General features: G+C 56.9%; 1 protein-coding gene across 5 annotated transcripts in view; it reads right to left on the reverse strand.

Moving 5' to 3' along the window:
- PLA2G4E (phospholipase A2 group IVE) overlaps window positions 1-20,959 on the reverse strand; it is a 43,093-nt gene that overhangs the window by 7,076 nt on the left and 15,058 nt on the right. For all 5 annotated transcript variants that reach the window (XR_011380870.1, XR_011380871.1, XR_011380872.1 and 2 more), the window contains exons 4-19: window positions 20,467-20,598; window positions 19,547-19,587; window positions 16,606-16,648; window positions 15,786-15,849; window positions 14,878-15,038; window positions 14,688-14,774; window positions 14,317-14,354; window positions 12,421-12,556; window positions 10,903-11,039; window positions 6,508-6,730; window positions 4,826-4,940; window positions 4,158-4,295; window positions 2,515-2,622; window positions 1,512-1,715; window positions 579-745; window positions 97-280 (exon numbers count right to left, since the gene is read on the reverse strand). Coding sequence is in view for 1 of the 5 variants with exons in the window: in XM_008269138.4 (XP_008267360.2) it covers window positions 97-280; window positions 579-745; window positions 1,512-1,715; window positions 2,515-2,622; window positions 4,158-4,295; window positions 4,826-4,940; window positions 6,508-6,730; window positions 10,903-11,039; window positions 12,421-12,556; window positions 14,317-14,354; window positions 14,688-14,774; window positions 14,878-15,038; window positions 15,786-15,849; window positions 16,606-16,648; window positions 19,547-19,587; window positions 20,467-20,598 (1,978 nt within the window). In the remaining 4 variants the exon portion in view is untranslated. The remainder of the gene's footprint in view (window positions 1-96; window positions 281-578; window positions 746-1,511; window positions 1,716-2,514; window positions 2,623-4,157; window positions 4,296-4,825; window positions 4,941-6,507; window positions 6,731-10,902; window positions 11,040-12,420; window positions 12,557-14,316; window positions 14,355-14,687; window positions 14,775-14,877; window positions 15,039-15,785; window positions 15,850-16,605; window positions 16,649-19,546; window positions 19,588-20,466; window positions 20,599-20,959) is intronic.

The following is a 20,959-nucleotide window of genomic DNA, read 5'->3' on the forward strand; positions in this document are numbered from 1 at the left end:
GGCTCAGCACTGCCTTGCAGAAGCCCAGGCAGCTCAGACTGCGGCCAGGCCAGGCTTCTTCATGGGTGCCGAGGCCAGGGGCTGCCGGGCCCTCACCTGGCGCCTTGTACTTCTGGAAGGTGTCGTTGATGAGCGGAAAGAAGACCACGGTGGGGGCGTCGGTGTCCTGGGGGCTCTCCAGCAGGTAGCACTCCTTGAGCCCGTCGTCAGCCTCTTGAATCTCGTAGCTGGGGAAGGGGATGCCCTGCGTGCTGCAGTACTCACAGGTTTGTCTCAGGGGCTGCAACAGCGCAGGAAGGCGCGCGTTGAGTGTGGGGAAGGCCGGGGCAGGCTGAGAAACACACACTGCTCAGGAGCCGCTTCCCCACCTCCCCGGCTGACGACTCCCACCCCCACGTGCTTGGCTGAACCCAAGGTGCACGGCCAGCGGCAGGCTCCTTCCCCGAGTGCGCTGCACAGGTGCCCTCGCTTCGTTGGCACACAGGCCCCGGCAGGTGTGCGCGACGTCTGAGCGAGAGGACGCCGAGCGCTCGGGCTTCCTCCCGGCTCACCGTGCGGACCCGGGCTGCCGTACTTGCCTTTGTCTGGGAGCCGGCGCAGTAGTTGAGGTGGATGATGAGGTCGGCTTTTCTCTCGGGCCTGAGCAGGGGCGGGTAGCTGGAGTTGACGAAGAACGCGGTGTCCAGGAGGCACAGGTGATTTGCAGATGTCGTCAGCTGGTTTGGGAAACCGTCCAGCACGGTGTCTGAAAGCCGAGGCTTCCAGTTAGCGACACAGCTCGGGTGGTGGCCGCACTGCTGGCAGCTTCCTGCCCCATGCCCCATGTTGGAGGAGCGCTGCCGAGTGCCCCAGCTCCTTGGGGTGGGCTCACGAGGAACAGCACGACCTTGGGGTTTCAGCACGCCTTGCATGGGCTACGCACAGGAAGTCTGCTATAACCCAGCTGCAGCTTGCAGGGTGGCAGGGGCTTGAGATCATCCTATAAATTAGTGCCAACCCTGGGCCCAAGCCAGCTGCCCCTTCTGCCCCAGGTGGTAAAGGCCAGGCTCAAGCAGCCAATAGCAGGGTGTGGCCAAATAAAATATCAAACTGGAAAGTCAACCTTGGCACCTTGGGTGCGGGGAGGCACTGAGCTGAAGCTGCAAGACCAAAGTTGAAGGCTGGCCCTTCTCCTTACCACTGGGGGGTTCTTGACTGGGCCACCCCTGCCCAACTCCAAGGGGCACCCCTAGAGCCCAGCAGTAAGGGCCCACGTTTCCCTGGCTGTGCAGGGAAGCCCACTCCTGCAGGGTTGCTGTGTGGTCAGTGTAGTTTACAATTAACTAAATGCCCACACCGCCCCCTGCTGGCAGAGCTATGCACTGTTCAAGTCCACACTGCAGAAGGAGGAATCCCCCTAGGTGGGGGTTGGGGGGTGGGAACTGGCCACCTCTACCCAATGAAGGGGTTTTCTCATTCTTCCTCTACACCCGCTTCTCCCTCCTCCCAGCAGTGTGCAGGCAGGGTTATACCTTTCCACTTGGAGAACTCCTCGTTTTGGAGGTAGCTGGTGTGCAGCTGCAGGCCATACAGGAAGTTGTTGAACTCAGACACGAAGGCCCGATAGGTGAGGATGTCTCGGAAAGTGTTGGACAACCACGACCCCGGGACCATCACCGCGGTCTCCAGCACGTGGGGGTCACATTTGGGGATGTCAGGCAGAAGCGGCTCATCCTCTGCAGGGGAGGGTGAGGGGGCGGGTCACAAAACTTGGGGTCCCCAGACTGCCCAGGTGAGGCGCCGTCTGCTTGCCTGGCCCTGCAGGTGAGCCTCTGTGGCGGCAGTGCAGACCTCCCTCATCAATGGTGCCAGGAGCACCCAGGTAAGAGACACTGGAAGGGGTGGGGGAGTGGAGAAGGAGACAGAGGGTGATGGGTGAGAAGGGTCCCAGAGGGGTGGCATTTGGCACAGAGGTTCAGACCCTTCGTCTCATTCTGGAGTACCTAGGGTTGAATCCCGACTCCACGCTCAACTCCAGTTTCCTGCCAGCATGCACGCTGGGAGGCAGCAGGTGATGGCTCAAGTGGTTGAGTCCTGCCACCCATGAATGAAACCTGGGTTGAGCTCTGGCTGCTGGCTTTGGCTTGGTCCAGCCAAGGGCATCGGGGGGGAGTGAACCAGTAGATGGGAGCTCTCTGTTGGCCTTTCAATTAAATTAACAAAGAAAAAAAGTTAAGGGTCCCCGAGAGGCCAGGGAGTCTGGAGGAGTGACCTGTAACTGCGCTCACTGACGCCTCCCTCATCAGTTCTCCTAGGCGCTGGGAGGCCACCCAGGAGACCCAGGGGACCCCAGGGACCTCGGCACAGGTGTCACCTACAATCACCTGCCTTCAAGGGGGGAAGGTGCACCACCCCGGCTGCCTTCTGTGTCTGTGCGCCCCGGGGACACCGTGGAAACACGTGGCAGGCGGATTGGCCCTCAGTGCAGGATCCCTGCCCCCCACCCCCACCATAAGGGAAGCCAGAGGGACCCACCGATGTCCTGCACTGTCCTCCTTGTCCACTTGTGGAAAAACTCCTCCGAGGTGTGGGACAGATTCCAGGCGTCAAGCAGGTTCAGGGAGAAGATGCTGCTCCACAGACCTAGGGGGCCAGGGCCACCGTGAGCAGCTGTGCAGACTCCCGGGCCCACCCAGACCCGCGTGCACAGCCCCAGCCGGGACGCAGTGCTGACAAGTGTGAGCCTCGAGTTCAAGTCCAGGTGCTACGCCTCTCCTCAGTGCATACACCTAAAGCTGAGGACAGCGCCTGGCACTCGCTCGGAGGACGTAAAACTCCCTCTTACATCTTACTATGATGATTTTAAAAGTGTAACATTCAAGTCTGAAAGTGTAACATTAAATCTTTCACATACATTGAATCACTGGGATCCTCCACCAGGTAGGGTTTACTCTTCAGCCCGATGTACAGTGAGAAAACGAAGGCTCACGGAGGTTAGCTAACTTAGCCAGCTTTGAGGTTAGCTAACTTAGCCAGCTTTGTACAGCTAAAGGCCAAGTGTCTTTTTTTTTTTTTTTTTTTTTTACAGGCAGAGTTAGACAGTAAGAGAGAGAGATGGAGAGAAAGGTCTTCTTTTTTCGTTGGTTCACTCCCCAGTGGCCGCTGCAGCTGGCCGCAGCACCGCGCTGATCTGAAGCCAGGAGCCAGGTGATTCTCCTGGTCTCCCATGCGGGTGCAGGGCCCAAGGACTTGGGCCATCCTCCACTGCACTCCCGGGCCACAGCAGAGAGCTGGACTGGAAGAGGGGCAACCGGGACAGAATCCAGCATCCCGACCAGGACTAGAACCCAGTGTACTGGCGCTGCAGGTGGAGGATTAGCCTAGTGAGCCCCAGCGCCGGCCAAGCCCAAGTGTCTTTAACTACAGCCTTGTGACCCACGTGCCCCCAGGCACAGGTCAGGGGAAGGAAAGGCCAGCATGGGCTCAGGGCTTCTGGGTGGGCTTCTAAGAAGAGGCGGGACTCCCTGAAGTGGGCTGGGATGGATGGAAGGAGCAGAGACAGAGTTTAAATGAAGGACCTAACTCCTAGGTACTGTGGAGATAAGTCTGTTTTGAGGTCACCTTGGATGGGTGGCTGTAAGAGTGGGTGTCACAGTCAGAGCCTTGCTTGCAGGGGACCTGGCCACTGACAGATCAGGGAGCTGGGCCCGGCCTTGGTCTCTGTCCTCTGTCCTTCACCCGACCGTCTTCTCTGGCCTCTTGGACCCCCAGGGCTGAGCCCTCTCCCTCCTGCCCCCCATAAGCCGGCACACTGCTGCCTGGAAACCATAGAGGAAGGGAGAGGGAGTTACGGAAGTTTCCATCCCAAACTCCACTCCCAGTCTGGTTCTGAGCAGATCCCAGGGAGCCCACTGGAGATCCGGACATGGCGGGGAGTCCCCTCTGGTCCGCAGTCAGGTCCTTCGGGGCCCACATGGCCACGAGATCAGGGCAGTTCTGGAGGTCTGGGGTGGGTTCATGAGCCTCCTCCGGGGAAGGTGATGCTGGCAAGTGCCAGTAGGTCCCCTGCTCAGGGCTGATCCAAGGCACGGGAAGAGCCGCCCCATCGTTCCTCAAATCCCAAGGTGGGGCCCACTGGGTTGGGCAGGGGTACCGAGGGGAGCCCCACCCAGAGTCACCTAGCATGTAGCACATCGGGGACTCGGGGAGCCTCTTCATCAGCCGTCCCATGAAGAACTTGGAGCCGAAGAGCTCGCTGGGAACGTAGGCGCCGTACTTCTGCAGGCCCACCTCGTAGGGGGAGAACTCGCACCACTCTGCACAGGAAGCAGCAGGGCAGGGCATCCGACTCAAGCCAAGGAGCCCAGCCCTGCCTGCCTGCCCGCCCTCCTGCACTGGCTCCCGAGCAGTGGGGAGTCTAGGACAGGGAGGCTGCAGTTCCCCCACACGGCACAAGGGGACGCCCTTGGCTGGCTTCTACAGGTTGGGAAAGCCTGAACTCTGCAAGCTGCGTGGCTCAGGGGCACCTCAAAGCTACATAAATGGGGACCAAAGTGGACCTGGACACAGGGCAGGTCTCTAAGGTCCCTCCCTCTGGGCAGCTTCCTTTTAGGGCCTTTACATGGTCCCCATACATCAAGTATGCACCCAGGGAAGCCAAGGACCATGCCACCAGCCCCACTCGTGTGCCAGGAAGACTGGGGGGCACAACTGACTGGTTCAGCTGCGGGCACCCTCATTTGACGTGGAGGTTGGCAAAGGGGTTGGGGTGGGGAGACCTGGAGGTGCTGGGTGCCTCTGCCCCCAAGAAGGAACCCCGTCCTCAGTGGCCAGCCACCAGTGTTACCTCGGAAGTCCTGGTTGCTTACATCGTCCTTGACATTAATGGTGAGGTAGATGGGCAGGGGGTTCTGGCCCCGGCACAAAGCAGCACGCTGCTCTGACAGTTTGCACTCATTTTTCTGCAAGGAAGTAAATGAGTAAGGAGAAGCCACCAATAGGAACCCCTGGGGACAGCCTAGGGTAGGAGGACACCCTGGGCCGCCAGCACCACCCCCAGCTCCTGAGCCATCTGGCTGCCGTGAGGCCACAGTGGACAGGAGCAAACCTGCTCTTACAATGCACCTGCAGAATGGACACGGCCTGCTTGGGCCATCACACCACAGATGGCAGACAGAAGGGGCTGCTTCTGCAGGCCGGGGGAAGGCAGCTCAGGCCGAGCTCATTGTCAGAGGGCCTCCTCCTGCCATCCCTCTCAGCCTGGCTTTCCTGAGAACCCCAGCCCCTCACACTCATCACAACCCTCAAACACTGATGCCTTGGTTCTTTCCTCCTCATCACATGGGCACCAACTATCCTGAAAATGCTGTCAAAAGTATCAGCTGCCACTAACTGAGGTCATCTCCACCTCAGGAACAGCACAGAGCAGGAATCCCAACCCTGTCCTGCCGGAAGCCAAAAGCCAGCGCCCTTGGCTCCGGCCTGCCCCGCCCATCACGAAGGTGGGTTCCCTGGTGGCAGGTGGGATGGCGAGTCTGAAGCCCTGTCTGACTCCTTTCTGAATCCTCGCTGGCTGACACAGTTCCTGTAGGAGGTACTCAGTTGAAAGGATGAATGAGGGAATGCGTGAACACTGAAGGTGAAGGTCAGATCATCCTCGGTTGCTGGCTTTCTGGAAGTGGGGGCCTACTGGATAATAAATTGTTGCCAGTCCTCCTGATTTGCACTCAGAACCTCCCAGATATGGTTGGGAGGGAGGCACAGGGCCATGCACCTGGGTGGACACACAGCCACCGCTGATTCCTCTACGGCTGTGCAGCCTGAAGGGCTGAGGTGTTCACTGAGCCCCCCTGGCATTCAGGACCATTCCATGCCCCGGGGAGCCCTCGCGGCAGCTGCGTCCCAACACTTCTTGTTCTCTTTTTGGCACTTATGGCTTGGATCGTAGGGTCTCAGCGTGGGAAGCAGCACTCTGGGCCGGTCCCTGGACGGTGGCCAGAAGAGTGAGCCTGCAGAGTGCCACCGTGCTGTCACGTCCACGGCTGAGTGTGTTGGGGATACTGAGGCAGCCCCATCCCGGGGCACAGCCAGCTTCAGTGAGAGGGCCCCGCCGGCGGTCTTCCCGCACCTCCAGGGTGACAGCTGTGGAGGAAGCTTCCACTCGGCTTTTCTTCCTCTCGCCCTGCTCAGGGTGAGACGCACTCCCAGTCGGTGCCTCCCCAGCTTCCCCGCTGCCGCCCCTTTGTCTCACAGGTGTCCTGGTGTGGCCCTTGGAGGACTCACTGCCCTACACTGGGTTCTACCCAAGCTGCTCTCAGCGTCAGAGTTTGCATCGTCTCCAGCGTGAGAGTCTGCTATGTGGGAAGCCAATTCCTCTGTCTTCCTCCACAGTGCATGTCAGCACCCATGGTTCTTCCAGCCCAGGATGTACCTGCAGGTCCCCTGGGACTCCCTCTGCCATGCCAGGTCCCCCCCCCACACACACATACACACCCATGAAGCAAGAGAGCTGGACGCCTGCGCGCCTACCTCGTCCCCCAGACACGACTCCACCAGCAGGCCCCAGAAGTCTGTGAAGGTGACCTTGTAGCCCTGCTGGCTCCGCTGCCGGAGCTCCTCCCGGAATTTGAAGAGCTGCTCCGGGAACAGGGAGGGCATCTTGTCTTTGACCACGTGTCTCCGGGCCTCGAAGATGGCAGTCTCCAGGTTTTTGGAGGACCACTCAGGGTCACGGTACAAGGTAGCCATGGTCCTGGAGAGAGAGGACAGCGGCTAACAGAGTGGACCCAGCCCTGCTCTGACCAACTCCACCTATCGGGGCAGGAGAGGAGGTGAACCCTAAAGGTCTTTGTGAACCCTAAAGCTGCCAGGAGAGCAGCCTGGAGGGAAGGGAATGGGGCAGAGGCCTGGCTGGTGTGTGTGTGTGTGTGTGTGATCACCCTTTTTTTTTCCCCCTAGATTTATTTATTTGAAAAGCAGAGTTACAGAGAGAGAGGGAGGGAGAGAGAGAGGGAGGGAGAGAGAGAGGGAGAGAGAGAAAGAGAGAATCTTCATCTGCTAGTTCATTCCCTAAATGGCCACAATGGCTGAGGCTCAGCCAGATCAAAGCCAGGAGCCAGGAGCTTCTTCCAGATCTCCCACTTGTGTGTCAAGGCCCCAGGCACTTGGGCCATCTTCCGCTGCCTTCCCAGGAACATTACCAGGGAGCTAGATCAGAAGTGGAGCAGCCAGGAATCAAACTAGTGCCCATATGAGATGCCAGGACTACAGGAGAAGGCTTAATCCACTATGCCACAGTGCAAGCTCTATCACCCATGTCTTAAATGCCTACTATGTGCCAGATGTAGTGTGCTGCTTAGGAATCTGAACTTGATCTCTCTGAGTTCAAAACCAGGCTCTGGGGGTAGGCACTGTGGCACAGCAGGTTAAGCAGCCACTTGGGATGCCTGCCTCCTGTATCAGATTCCTACAGCCCACATCAAATCCTGGCTACTCTGTGCTTCTGATCCACCTCCCTGCTAATGTGCCTAGGAGGCAGCAGATGATGGCCCAAGTCCTTGGGTTCCTGTCACCCACAGGGAAGACCTGGATGGAGTTCCTGGCTCCTGGCTTTGGCCTCGCCTAGCCCTGGCTGTTGTGGACATTTGGGGAGTGAACCAATGGGAGATATTCTCTCTCTCTGCTCTCTGTCACTCTGCCTTTTAAATTGATTTAAAAAATATTTTATTTATATATTTTTTTAGAGCAGGCTCTTCCACTCACTAGCAGTATAAATGCTGTTCACCTGCTCATTCCCCATTTCCCACCTGCGGAATGGGGAAATCTGCGCTCACCGCATCTATCTCCTGGGGGTACTGGAAGATTACAGGAGCTAATGTGAGCCACAGAGGTTGGGACAGTGCCTGCCACAAAGCACAAAGGGCTGGAGCCGACCTCTGAACCCAGGCCTGCTGATTCCAGACCCTGGCTGCTCCTACTTCGCCACATTCGTTCCCACGGTTGTGATGCAGGCTGAAGGTTGTATCCCCTTCTTCTTAACTTAAAAGTGGTCAGAGGGCAGAGGGAGGGAAAGGAAGATGCCCCCTCCCCAGCCCTGCCTCTGCCCCTGCCTTTCTCTCTTCTTGCCCTGGATCCAGCTTTGCTGTGTCAGGCCGGGGCGGGGCAGGGCAGGGTCCCCTTGCAGGGAAGACATCAGCAGCCTCTTCCCTCACGCACCTGGCTACAGGCAGGTGGCGTAGGTCAGATTTCTTCAACAGAAAGCACCTCGCCTCCCAAACTTTTCTAGTTTTAAAAAGGTTTAAAAAATTGCGTGGGCCGGCACCATGGCTCACTTGGTTAATCCTCTGCCTGCGGTGCCGGCATCCCATGTGGGTGCCCGGTTCTGGTCCCGGTTGCTCCTCTTCCAGTCCAGTTCTCTGCTACGGCCCAGGAGGGCAGTGGAGGATGGCTCAAGTGCTTGGGCCCCTGCACCTGCATGGGAGACCGGGAGGAAGCACTGCTCCTGGCTTTGGATTGCTGCAGCACCGGCTGTGGTGGCCATTTGGGGAATGAACCAACAGAAGGAAGACCTTTCTCTCTGTCTCTCTTTCTCTCTCACTCTCTATAACTCTACCTGTCAAAAAAAATTGCAAATTTTTTTTTTTAAAAGAATACTTTCAAGTGTTTTTTCTAGGCCATGGATCATCCAGCCTCCCCTCTGTACCCTCACTGGTCCTCCCTGCTTCCTGCCTGGCCCATGGAAGTCCAGGCACACACAGATGCCCCTTGACCATGCTGGAAGCCAGTTGCCTTCTTAACCCACTACAATGGGCATCCGTCTAATGTGGAGGTTAAGAATCTGGGTCCTGGGGCCAGCACGGTGGCGTAGCAGGTAAAGCCACTGCCTGCAGTGCCGGCATCCCATATGGGTGCCAGTTCAAGTCCTGGCTGCTCCATTTCCCATCCAGCTCTCTGCTATGGCCTGGGAAAGCAGTAGAAGATGGCCCAAGAGCTTGAGCCCTGGCACACATGTGGGAGACCCGGAAGAAGTTAGTTCCTGGCTTCAGAATGGGTCAGCTCTGGCTATTGCAGCCATCTGGAGAGTGAACCAGCAGATGGAAGACCTCTCTCTGCCTCTGCCTCTGCCTCTCTCTCTCTGTAACTCTGCCTTTCAAATAAATAAATAAATCTAAAAAAGAAAAAAAGAAAGAATCTGGACCCTGGACTGGGTTGAAATTCCAGCTCTACCATTCATTAGCTGAGTGACCCTGGGCAAATCTGTTTCTCCAGCTGTCAGTTGTCCTCCGTATCCATGGATGCTGCACCCATGGATTCAACTAGCTGCAAACATATTTGAAAATAGGGGTGGATGTTGTGGTGCGGTGGGTTAAGCCACCACTTGGGAGCTCACATCCCATACCAGAGTACCTGGTTCGAGTCCTGGCTACTCCATTTCTGATCCAGCTCCCAACTAATGTGCCTGAGAGGCAGTAGATGATGGCTCAAATACTTGAGTCCCTGCCACCCTCAGGGGTGGCCCAGATGGAGTTCCAATCTTTGGCCTGGCCCAGCCCTGGGGAAGAGAGCCAGCAGATGGAAGATCTCTCTCTCTCTCTCTCTCTCTAACTCAGCTTTTCAAATAAAGTAAACATCTTTTTTAAAAAAATATACTTACAACTGTTTTTTGAAAAAATTGTTGAAAATAGATTCTGTCTCTACTGAACATGCAGACTTTTTTTTCTTGCTATTATTCCCCCCACAAAGGACAGCATAAGGACTGTTTCTATTGCATTTGCATTGGGTTGGATATTATATGTAATCAGGAGATGGTTTCAGCTCTGTGGGGCAGTGTGCGTAGGTCATATGCAAGACTATGCTGATTTATCCAAGCGATGCAACTGGAGCATCCGCAGTTAGCAAATCCTTTGTTCCTCCCGTGTGAAATAACGACAGCACCTCCTCCTAGTTTTGTTGTGAGGGAGAAATGAGAGGCTCTCCAGGACACAGTGGCCCAGGGCTTGGTGGAGAGCCAAAGCCACCTACTGTTGGTCGTCCCTTCTGAACCATCTGGCCTGGTGTCTCTGGGCCCCGACAAGGAGCAGGGACACAGGAGCTCTTAGTGTTCCTAGGATCAGTCCCCCTCCACCCAAACGAGATGGCCCACGTGGGACCCGCGGGCCCACCGCCATAGATGGAATAAGATGCAGCTCTGGCTGATGGGCCTTGGGTGGTCACAAGGCCACATGATGACTCTAGTGGGCCTCTTTCATCATCAAAAAAAGTGAAACATTAAATTTCCGACTGTGTTGTAGAAAGGCAACTATATCTAGGTTATATAGTAAAGCATTTTCTTTAGCCCAGAAGCCCCTTTGCTCTCTGCTGACTGAAGAAATGAACCCATTTTTTGTGCCTCTACCCCAAGCACTATGGCTCCTGCAGGTGCACTGGGCTCCTGTGGGCACAGTGAGGAGGTGAGAGCCCAGGGCGGGGCCTGCCATTCTCCAGGCTGCCCGAGGAAGCCTGGCAGGAGGAGGCTTGGCAGGGTAAGGGTGGTGGTTCCTAACACAGGGAAACCAGGGCACTGCACCAGGAGACTTGGCACAGCACAGAGAGAGGAGGCTGCCCCTCCCAGCAAGATGGGGCGGGTGGCGTCAGGGGTTCACTCACTGTTGGCTGTCATACTCCAGGTCCCTGCCAAAGCCTCAGGGAAATGGCAGCACCGGTGATGGCCAGCATGCACTTGCCTGTCGTGTGCCTGGTACTGGGCCGGTCTCGAGCACCAGCCCGAGCCCAGTACTTTCGTTATCCCCACTTTACAGATCCAGAACCCAAGTCCCTGTGCCTTTGTGGAAGAGCACCCACTTCAGCCTGGGGTGGCAGGGGATGGGCATCACCAGGGACCCAGGCCGGCCCGTGCAATCCTTCTCTGGGCTCCCAGTGCCTTACCAGGTGGCCCCTGACAGGCCGGTGATGTAGGTGGCACAGTTCAGGAGGTTTAGCTTCTGCAGCCCCAGCAGGTGGCCGTACATGGAGGTCATGGATCTTGCTCCGCCCCCAGTGGCCATGATGGCTATCAGCGGTACCTGGCGGCACAGAGGCAGAATGTCAGGGACTACCTGGGATGGCAGCTCAGGGAGGAGGTGGGAGGAGGGAGAGCTGGCTGTGGAGAGCAGTAAAGGGGAGGGGGGCGCTAAGTGACCCAAAAACCGTCCTCTGTCAGTGAAGGGCTCTGAAGCCTAATGGAGCCTGGTAAGCTCTCAGTACTGCTAGTGCAGCCCTCGGCTAACAGATGATCCACCAGGGCCCAGGGTGTGGGAGGCTCGCTCAAGGGCCCAGCTCATGTGTGATTCCTTAATGCTGCCAATGCCACGTCTTCTGTGGGTGGAACTGTGCTAGGGCTCAGTACACCCCGTGGTTGAAAAGCAGAGAGACAGAGACAGGCAGATAGAGAGAGATCTTCCATTTGCTGGTTCACTCCCCAAATGCCCACAACAGCCAGAGCTGCTTTAGGCAGCAGCCAGGAGCCTGGAACTCCATCCAGGTCTTCCACGTACTCGAGCCATCAGCTACTGCCTCCCATGGTGAGTATTAGCAGGAGGCTGGAGGGAGGAGCCAGAAGCACTCGGATATGGGAGGTGGAGTCCCGGGTAGCATCTTGGCCCCTGCAGCCCACCCTCGCCCTGCATACTGTATTTGTGAGAACAGGAGTAGATGAATGTTTGAACGAGAGGCCCAAACAGTGGTTACCGCCGGGCCGCCACAAGTTTACGATGCCCTGGGTAAGCTTCCCACAGGTGGCAGGGAGAAGGAGCGCTGTTTTCCCGGGGGTAGGCGCTGGAAGATCCTTCTCTCAGCTGAAGCCCAGTCACAAGGCCTCCTCAGGCGGACACAGCCTGCTAAGGCCAGCCGGGAAGGTGGGTGCTCCGAGGGCTCAGCCGCTGCCCAGGCGCACGCCAGGGGCCAGCCAGGGCTCTGATGAGGGCCTGGTGTCTGCTCCCTGGGAAGAAGCGACAGGGCCTGGGGGAGGCACTGGGAGATGCCCCCCACCTCCCGCCAGCTGCCGGCTGCTGCTGTGATTTCTGGGGGTGTGTCTGTGTGTGTATTTGAGAGGCGAGAGAACTGCAGGTGGGAGGACCTATGGCCTTTTGGGTAGGGGTGTCAGCTCTGCTGGAGGTGGTGGAGCTGAAAATGCTTCCTGGCTGGGGTGAGGCGCTCAGCCAGCCTCTGTTAGCCCAGGGACAAGCAGGGAGCCCCTTCCTCCCTCTCCACCCTGTTCTACCTCCCTTGGTGGCTGCATGAGTCACAGCACCCATGGCCCTCACCCCTGCACCCCCACGCAGGAGCAACCAGGGAGCAGAGCTGGGGCCAGGCTGCCGCAGGGCTGGGTGGCGCCCGGATAGGGACGAGCCATGGCGGTGGAAGGAGCAGCTCGGCCCCCAGAGGCCCAGGCCCGGCCACACCCACCTCATCCGCCTGCAGGTCCTCCTCCAGCTGCAGCACGTGCCTCAGCGCCTCGGCCACCACCACCTTCCGCTTCTGCACGAACTCCTGCTCCTCTGGGCACAAGCTGAAGCCCAGCCTCACGTCCAAGGTCTCGGGGCTGTGGGGAGAGAGGGCGGGGCAGAGCGGGCCTGTCGTCTCCAGCTTGAAGGAGCAGCCATGGCTTTAGGGTCAGTTGTTCAACTAGGTTTGAAGCCCAGTTCTGCCATGGACCACCTCTGTGACCTTGAGCCTCCATGTTCTCCTCTATGAAATGGGCTGGATGATGCATTATCTTTGGCAATTAATGAGGTGACAAATGTCAAACTCTCAGAGCCTTAGCGAGATGCTCTAAGCCAGTCCTCAGGCAAAGACCACTGCTGGTTCTCGGTTTAGGGACTCTTCGAACTCCCTGCCTCCTTGGCAAGGGCTGCAAAGCCTACAGAGGCTTCCCCAGGTGCCCTTCGTACCCACAGCAGCCAGACGTGGGTGCCAAGGGGCCTGAAAGCTGCTGGGCCCGTCCTTCCGGACAAGGGCCTGGAGCGTAGACTTCTGAGCGAGGCAATCAAGCGCCCCGTCCCTCCGAGCTCGCGCCCCTCACTGAGCTCTTCCTGCTCACACAATAATCTCCTCGCTGAATGTCTGTGCAGCTGATACGAACTGCATACGCCTCATCCCACGGAATCCGCCCCAGGGGCCAGGATACGCCCAGGGCCTGTCCTCTTCTGATCCCGTCCCTGTCCTGAACAAGCCCCACCTCCTGGCCTGGCGCTGTGACCCTACCTGCCCTGTCCAACCTCACTTCAAGCCACCAATCAGGCTCCCAGGCTCCCAGGCTCCCCAGGAGCAGTGAGAGTTCTGAGCCTTTGTCCAGACCCTTGCCTTCCCCAGAAGCACCACCCAGCTCCCCAGGGAGCCCGGGTGCGCGGACCTGAGACTTGGCTCACTAACAATGCCCCATCTCTTGGAAGGCAGGGCCGTTTCTCTCCTTCGCGGCTAGCACAAGACTGCAGGCACAGCTGTAAGGAAATACTTCTTTCCTGGGCCGCCACAAATAACGAATAATAATACAGCATGAGTAACAATAGCACTGGTCAGTCTTTGCTTGACAGGGGACTGAGAATTTCTCAAGTGCTATCTCACTGGATCAGCAGCACAGCCCACTGATGTGTGGGGTTCTCGTTATTCCTCCCTATTTAGAGATGAGGTAAACAGACTCAGCAAGATTAAACCACTTGTCCAAGGCCAAACAGCTAATCAGGCTCTAAATAGAAATTATGCTACATCACTGATTTTCAGTGAAGATGTCCAGATAACTCATGGAGAAAGAACAGTGTTTTCAACAAGTGGTGCTGGGATGACTGGGTCCCCACATGTGAGAGAGTGATGGTGGCTCCCTGAGTTCACACACCGCATCCACAAATTAGTTCAAAATCAACCACAAACTTCAAAGTGAGACCTAAAACTAGCAAAGTCTTGGGAGAAAACATCACAACTCTGCATTAGGAGACAGTTTCTTAGACACAACACCAAAAGCATAAGCGACAAAGAAAAAATTAAAAATCTTTGCTTCTCAGTGGACATCACCGAGAACACGAAAAGCCAAGCCACAGACTAGGAGGTGTTTTCAAATCGGGTATCAGACAGGGATGTCTCTGGGATATACAAAGAGGGCTTGCTTACACCTTAACAGTAATGAGGCAGCGGGCGAAGGATGTGAACAGCCCCAGAGGCAAAGAGGAAACACAGCGGCCAGCAAGCTACAGAAGGAGCTCAGCACCCTCAGCCATCAGCGAGGCCAAGTCAAAGCCAGGGCGAGACGACACCTCCCCGCCGCTGGCACGAACTCGCCAGAGGGAGGACCGAAAGAGGGTACTTTACCAGGGCGTAGTCTTCATGTGTAACTCATAATTCTCACCCTGGGAAGGCAAGATGAAAAACTTGTCAGAGAAGACGAGGCAGGGCCCAGGGCTGCTAATCACACATGGTAAACCCGGCCCCGCCCAGGCGTGACTCAGCACGCACGCACATGCGCGTCCACACGCTCCGGCCAGTGCCCCTCTTCTGGATGTGACCCTCCCCACCATCTTCATCTCAGCCTCAGCTCCTCTCTGGCTCCTAGCCCGCAGGACCCCTCTGTCGTGCCTGAGCCCCCACAGTCACCTTTCCCCCATCCCGCAGCAGCTCCCCATCTCCCTGCCTCGGCAGCTCCAGGCTAAATGGTCAGGATGCTTCCCAGGCCCGGGCCTCACCACGGGTAGGGTCACCGCCTGGCCGTCGCAAAGGCAGTCGAGGGGCTGGCACACGGGGCCGTTGTTGCGCGTGCTGCAGCAGCAGAGCTGGAAGGAAGGGTGGGTGGGCTCTGTGAGGGGTCAGGGACCCTTCTGGGAGCCCCAGCCTGGCCCCCTGCCCAGGCCTCCCCCCATGGTAGCCGCCTTGTACCGCACAGCTCCAGTGACTCTTGGGCACCTCCACATGCAACTGGGGCTGGAAGTACTTGGGGTAGTGGAAGCAGGCAGGGTTCGGGCAGCAGGGCTCCCGGCAGGGTGAGATGCGCTGGGTGTTCTCAAAGGATTCGCTCACCATCACCCAGAGGTCCTTCACTGGGAGACAAGACATGAGGGTGAGGTCCCAGGGAAGCCTCTTGCTCCCCACCCCCACCTGGCCCAGCGTAAAGCTCTTGGAGGGGCCCAGGTGGGGTCTGGAGTCACTTGGGCACCAGTACGATGCCCCAGAGATGCCCACTGTGTATGCAGGGCTGGCGCAGGAAACTGCACTTTAACAAGGTTGGTGAGGGACGCTGGCCCCTGTGCTCCTCAGATAGCTCTTCTGAGACACCCACAGTCCTCCTTGGTTCCCCAGGTCACTTGCTCATTGCACAGAACACAGGTGCTTATCTTACTGTCAGTGCGGGAACAGGGGTCTCTTCCTCTCTCCTTCCCTCACATCTATAGGACAAGGATGGAAGCCTTGAATGGTGGGAAGGGGGTGGAAGCCCAGGGTTTGTGCCTAGAGGAAGGGGCACAGCTGGAGGGGCCCCCGAGAGCTGTCGGCCTCCCCCACTGCAGGAAACCCAAGGGCCTGGCAGGGATGTAGCACACTGGCGTAGGCAGCCCTGGGACCTAGGCTCAGGACGCTGGCCAAGCCTGGGGAACTGGCAGGGTCACGTGAGGGGCCTGGACGCACACGCCCTTGATGGAGCAGGCTGGGGAGGACAGGCAGTCACAGCCTCCTGGGAGAGATGATTTGGAGGCCATTCGGCCAAGCCTTGGGTTCCAGGCAAGTCCTGGCCCAGGCTGCGCCTGAAGCTGCGCTCTCCCCACAGCAGGCAGAGCAGGTCCAAGGCTCACTTTTCTTTCTCTTCCTCCGCCTCCTGGACTCCGCGTGGACCTCCAGGCAGGAGACTTGCCGAGACTGTAACAGAGTCAGGGGCGTCACCGAGACGCTGAGCAAAGCTCCCTCCTCCCTCCCCGAGGCCTCAGGGGCCCAGCAGGTTGAGGCAGTGGCATGCCGAGCCCACTCTCTGAACCCTATGACGGCCTGCCACCTGGCTAAGAGACAGGCTGCCTGAGAACGGAGCTGCTCCCTAAGCTCTGGGAGCCCCCCACCCCACCGCCCCAGTTACCGGGTCACAGTCTCGGCAGCTGGTGAGGGGCCCGACCTGACAGAACGTTCTGCTCTGGGGTCAGAAAATGAGAGCTTCCAACAGAACAGCCCCGAGAAGAGAGGGCAGGCCGGAGTTCTGAGCCACAAACTCCCCAAGCCTCTGCTGTCAGAGGTAGGGGTCTCCTTGGACCCCCAGGATCATCGGATGCATTGAAGCAAAACAGCTGTGCCAACAGCTGGATTATGAATATGCTTGCGGAGGGATTAGGGATGGAAGGAACAGAAGCTTCCTCCAGCAGCTTCCTTTAGTTGCGAGGTTCCTAAGAATAGGGGCTGTCTGGGTGGGATATGAGGCGTTGGGCCCAAGTGACATGCCAGCTACCTCTTCCCCGGATGCAGGAGCTCTGGCTGTGCCCCATGCCTGCCTGTACCCTATCTGGCTGGCTTCTTTCAGTCTGATTCTACTGGGCCCTGGATGGGACAAAGACCCACGCTAGGCCCAGTGCTCTCTCCTCTGAGAACTACAGCAGCCCAGGTGGCTAGGGAACCCGGAAGGACAATTACCACCAGCACGCCATTGGTGATGAGAGTCTCAGGTGGAGAGGGACTGGAAAACAAAACGAGAACCAGAGATAAGCGGCGTCATTCGCGAGCAGTAGCTCGCGGCTGTGACACAGATACAGCTGGGGCCAGCAGCAAAGCGGCGGAGCCTCCTCCCTGCCCACAGAAAGCTCAGCCATAATCCGAGACAGGGAACTTGTCAAGGAGGAGACCAGGATCCACTTTGAACAAAATGTCCAGAAAGAAACAGAGGGATAGCACAGAAGGGCTAGGAGTTCTTCTTTTTAACAAAAAGACAACTGTTTTTTATGTCCAGCCAGGTGCAAGTGTGTGTGGTTAGAAAGAGGTTGCAAGAAGGGGCTGCAGCCCACCAACTCGAGCTGGCATAGCCCATTCCCCATTCTGTGCCTCATTTGACAGGTGCATTTCACAGAGCGTGCTGAGCCAGTCACAGGGGGGTCTGGTGACTGTTGAGTGTTCCTGGGTCACAAGGTTCCGAACTCGAGCCTCGAAGGTGATACTTGGTTTAGGGCAGTCCACTGTTTAAATATAAATCCGAGATTAAATATAAGGTGACTGCCTTCAGGAGCTGGCACTGTGCAGGCTGAACTGCCACCTGTGAAGCTGGCATCCCATGTGGGCACCCATTCGAGTCCTGGCTGCTCCACTTCTGACCAACCTCACTGCTGATGCACCTGGGAAAGCAGTGGAGCATGGGCCCCAGTCCTTGGGCCCTGGCACTCACGTGGGAGGCCCAAATGGAGTTCTTAGCTCCTGGCTTTGGCCTGGCCCAGCCCTAGCTGTTGTGGCCATTTGGGAAGTGAACTAGTAGATGGAAGATCAATCTCTCTCTCTCTCTCTCTCTCTCTCTCTCTCTCTCTCTCTCTTTCTCTCACACTCTCTGTAACTCGGCCCTTCAAATAAATTTTAAAAAATTAAAAAAGATTATTGCTGGCACCGACATTGTGGTGTAGCAGGTAAAAGTCACCACCTGCTATGCCAGCATCCCATTTGGGCACCAGTTCATGTCCCAGCTGGTCCACTTCTGATCCAGCTTCCTGTTAATGGCCTGGAAAAACCAATGGAGGATGGTCCAAGTGTTTGGGCTCCTACATTCAAATGGGAGACCTGGAAGAAGCTCCTGGCTTTGGCCTGGCATAGTCTTGGCTATTGGGGCCATCTGGGGACTGAACCAGCAGTTGTAAGATCTCTGTCTCTCTTTCTTTCTCGATAACTGACTTGCAAATAAATAAATAAATGTTTTTTAAAGATGACTATTCAGATCAACTCATTACCAACTTTGACATATCTCATTTGGCAAATCACATTCTAATTGAACCAAGGACTTTTTCCCTCTCCAAGTCCTGCAAAACCAAGAATTGGAGAAAAGAGCCTAGATTTTCTTTCATGTGAAATGGACAAAGTTGATTTTATTGGTCAATAAGTATTGGGAAATGGAGTGCCGCTAGTGGTTTCTCACACACACACACACACACACACACCCGCAGAGGGTCCTCCACGTGTAACTCACAAGTCCTCTTGTCCTCTCTCATGCCCCTCTTCCTCTCCCGACCTTGGGTGGATCTTAAGTAAAGGGGGCTCAGCTCCACCAGGGTTAAAAATAGGGGAGGTGGGGTAGTATTGTGGCATAGCAGGTTGAGCTGCCATATGGGCACTGGTTCATGTCCCCGCTGTCCCACTTCTCATCCAGCTCCCTGCTGATGTGCCTGGGAAAGCAATGGAAGATGCACCAAGTGTTTGGGCCCCTGCACCCCTGTAGAAGAGACAGAAGAAGCTGCTGACTTCAGTCTGGCCCAGCCCCAGGTGTTGTGGCTATTTGGGAAGATAGCAAACAGAATATAGAAGTAGCAGACAGAAGCCCTGATCTTCTCTCTCTCTGTAACTTTGCCTTTCAAATAAGTAAGTAAATTTTAAAAACAAAACTTAAAACAGGGAAGGAGCAGGTTGCCTGGTCACAAAGCACCAAGGCACTTGCCCTCTTCAGGTGGAGGCTTGGCCCCTCCAGGGGCCTCTTCCCTTCCTGTCCTCCAGCTCCAGGCACATGGCCCAGTCACACCTACAGGACCCTGGGTTGTCTTCGTAATTGCAAATGACTGGAATCAACCCTGCACCCTGACACACACACAAACACACACACACTGCCTGACAGAGTTTCAGAGCTGGCTGCAGAGGGGGACGGCCTCTGCTTTGTGCCAGGGTTGAGCTGTCTGCTCCAGCAGTGCTGGTTCAGGGAAGAGACTCCTGGGTCTTGCCCTCTTCTCAGCTGGGCCTCAATAGAGGAGTCTCCACTCCACGTGGCAGGAAGTCATTTTATTTATTCACTCACTCATTCATTCATTCACTCATGTCTTTAAAAGGCACAGAGAGAGAGAGAGAGAGAGAGAGAGAGATTTCATCTCTGGTTCACTCTACAAATGGCTGCAATGGCTAGGGCTGGGCCAGGCCAAAGTTGGGAGCCTGGACATTCATTTGGGTCTCCCATGTGCGTGACTGGGGCCCAAGTACTTGGGTCATCTTCTGCTGCCTTCCCAGGCACATTAGCAGGAGCTGGATCGGAGGTGGAGCAGCCAGGACTCGAGCCGGTGTTCATGTGGGATTTCCAGAACCACAGGCACAGATGGCTTAACCTACTGCACCACAATGCTGGCCCTGGTGGTAGGAATTCTTTCCATAGGCCACCCGAATGCTGGGCAACAGAGACAGGTCACGTGGTCCGAGAACCAATCTTTAAAGTAATACGACGTCAGGGGAACAGGATGCATAGGGCTGGGGCCCAGGCTCCAAGTGATTCTGATGCACAGTGAGGAGCCCAGGGTGAGTGTCAGGAGTGAGAGAGAGAGAGAGAGGATGGCAGAGGCAGACAGTTTTGGAAGTCACTAGAAGGCCAGGACCTTGGCAGACGCTAGGGGCTGGGCCTACTCACATCTCCTCCAGCAAGAACTCCACCTCCAGCTCTTCCATGCCCTGGCGGGGAGGAGGGGGAAAGGTAAGACAACCGTGAGGCAAGTCTGCAAAGCCTGCTGAGAAGGAGCTGCCATGGAGCTGCCTGCCCGTCCCACACACTGCCTGCTGCCACGTGGCAGGCACTCCGGACAGCTCCCTCTGCCTCTCTCTGTCCCCAAGTCTTCGACATAGGAGCATGGCCGACAACCCAGGGTGTGGAGCTAACCCAGCCCTAACGTGTACATTCCTCAGTGCCCAAGCCACTTCCTTTTCATCCCTGCCCCAGCCCCCCACTGCTCTCCTGCCCAAGCAGAGGCCCAGGGCCTGGGGCCTGGGGCAAGGGAGCCCTGAGCGCTGAGAGGTGGGACTCCTTCCTGCACTACCTGCACACCTCTGGCCTCCCTCGGCCTCCGTTTCCCCACTGGATAGAAGCCAGGTGAGGGCTGGAATGCCTGCTCCCTGACAGTTCCCCAGGCCCACAGCAGGTGCTCCAGTACTTGTATGATGGTCGATGCCAGAACATCTTGGTACTCTTCAGCCCAGACCACCTCTGGTGGATTTGCCCTCCCCTCCCCTCCGCTGTCCTACCCAGAGGACATGGAGGAAGGAGCAAAGGGAGCCCACACTGACTACCTTTCCCTTTGGAACTGTGAACACACTAGGTGCCTTCTACGCTGTCTCAGGCGAGCCTCACAGCAGCGCTGTGGGTAGGTGTTATTACTGCCTGTGTACTGACCAGGAAACAGAAACGCAGAGGAATTCAGTGAGTTTTGTGCAATCACACAGTTAGCACTGGGACCTGCACCAGCAGCATCACCTTCCCCCAGCTGGGCTGTGTACACAGCAGGGGGTCCACAGACCGTGAGGCAGGAGACCGAGGTCCTGGACCCCCACACCTACCTCTGGGTTGAGTGGGAACTTCACGTGGGTTTTCTTCCTGAAGCAGAGCTTGCCAAGGTCATAGAGAACTGTCAAGAGATGGTCATCCGGTGTCACCCTGTCTTCATCGCAGACGTTCAGCTCTAGCACATTCTAAGGGAGAAGGGAGGGTGCAAGTCTGGTTGCCATGGTTGCACTGACCCTTTCCTCAGATTGGTGGCCTAACTTCCGTCCCAGCAAGGAGCTGGCTCTCAGGGACGGGAAGCCGGCACAGAGGCCCTGCTCAGCTAGCTGAGAGAGACCCAGGAGGGGAAAGGAACTAAGGGAAGGAAACCTCTGCCCCTCCTGTCCAGCTCTCCGAAGCCTTCCTCCGCCTCTGCCCTGGCCCCCTGCTGGAGAATTCTGTCCTTCCACCCGCTTGGCAGAGAGTGAAGTACGGAGGGATTTCACTTCACCTGGGAGAGGACAGAAGGAGAGAGCAAGCAAGACCCCGCCAAGATGTAGAGGGTATCCA

Source organism: Oryctolagus cuniculus, chromosome 12, assembly GCF_964237555.1.
Source record: "Oryctolagus cuniculus chromosome 12, mOryCun1.1, whole genome shotgun sequence".
Taxonomy (NCBI): Eukaryota; Metazoa; Chordata; class Mammalia; order Lagomorpha; family Leporidae; genus Oryctolagus; species Oryctolagus cuniculus.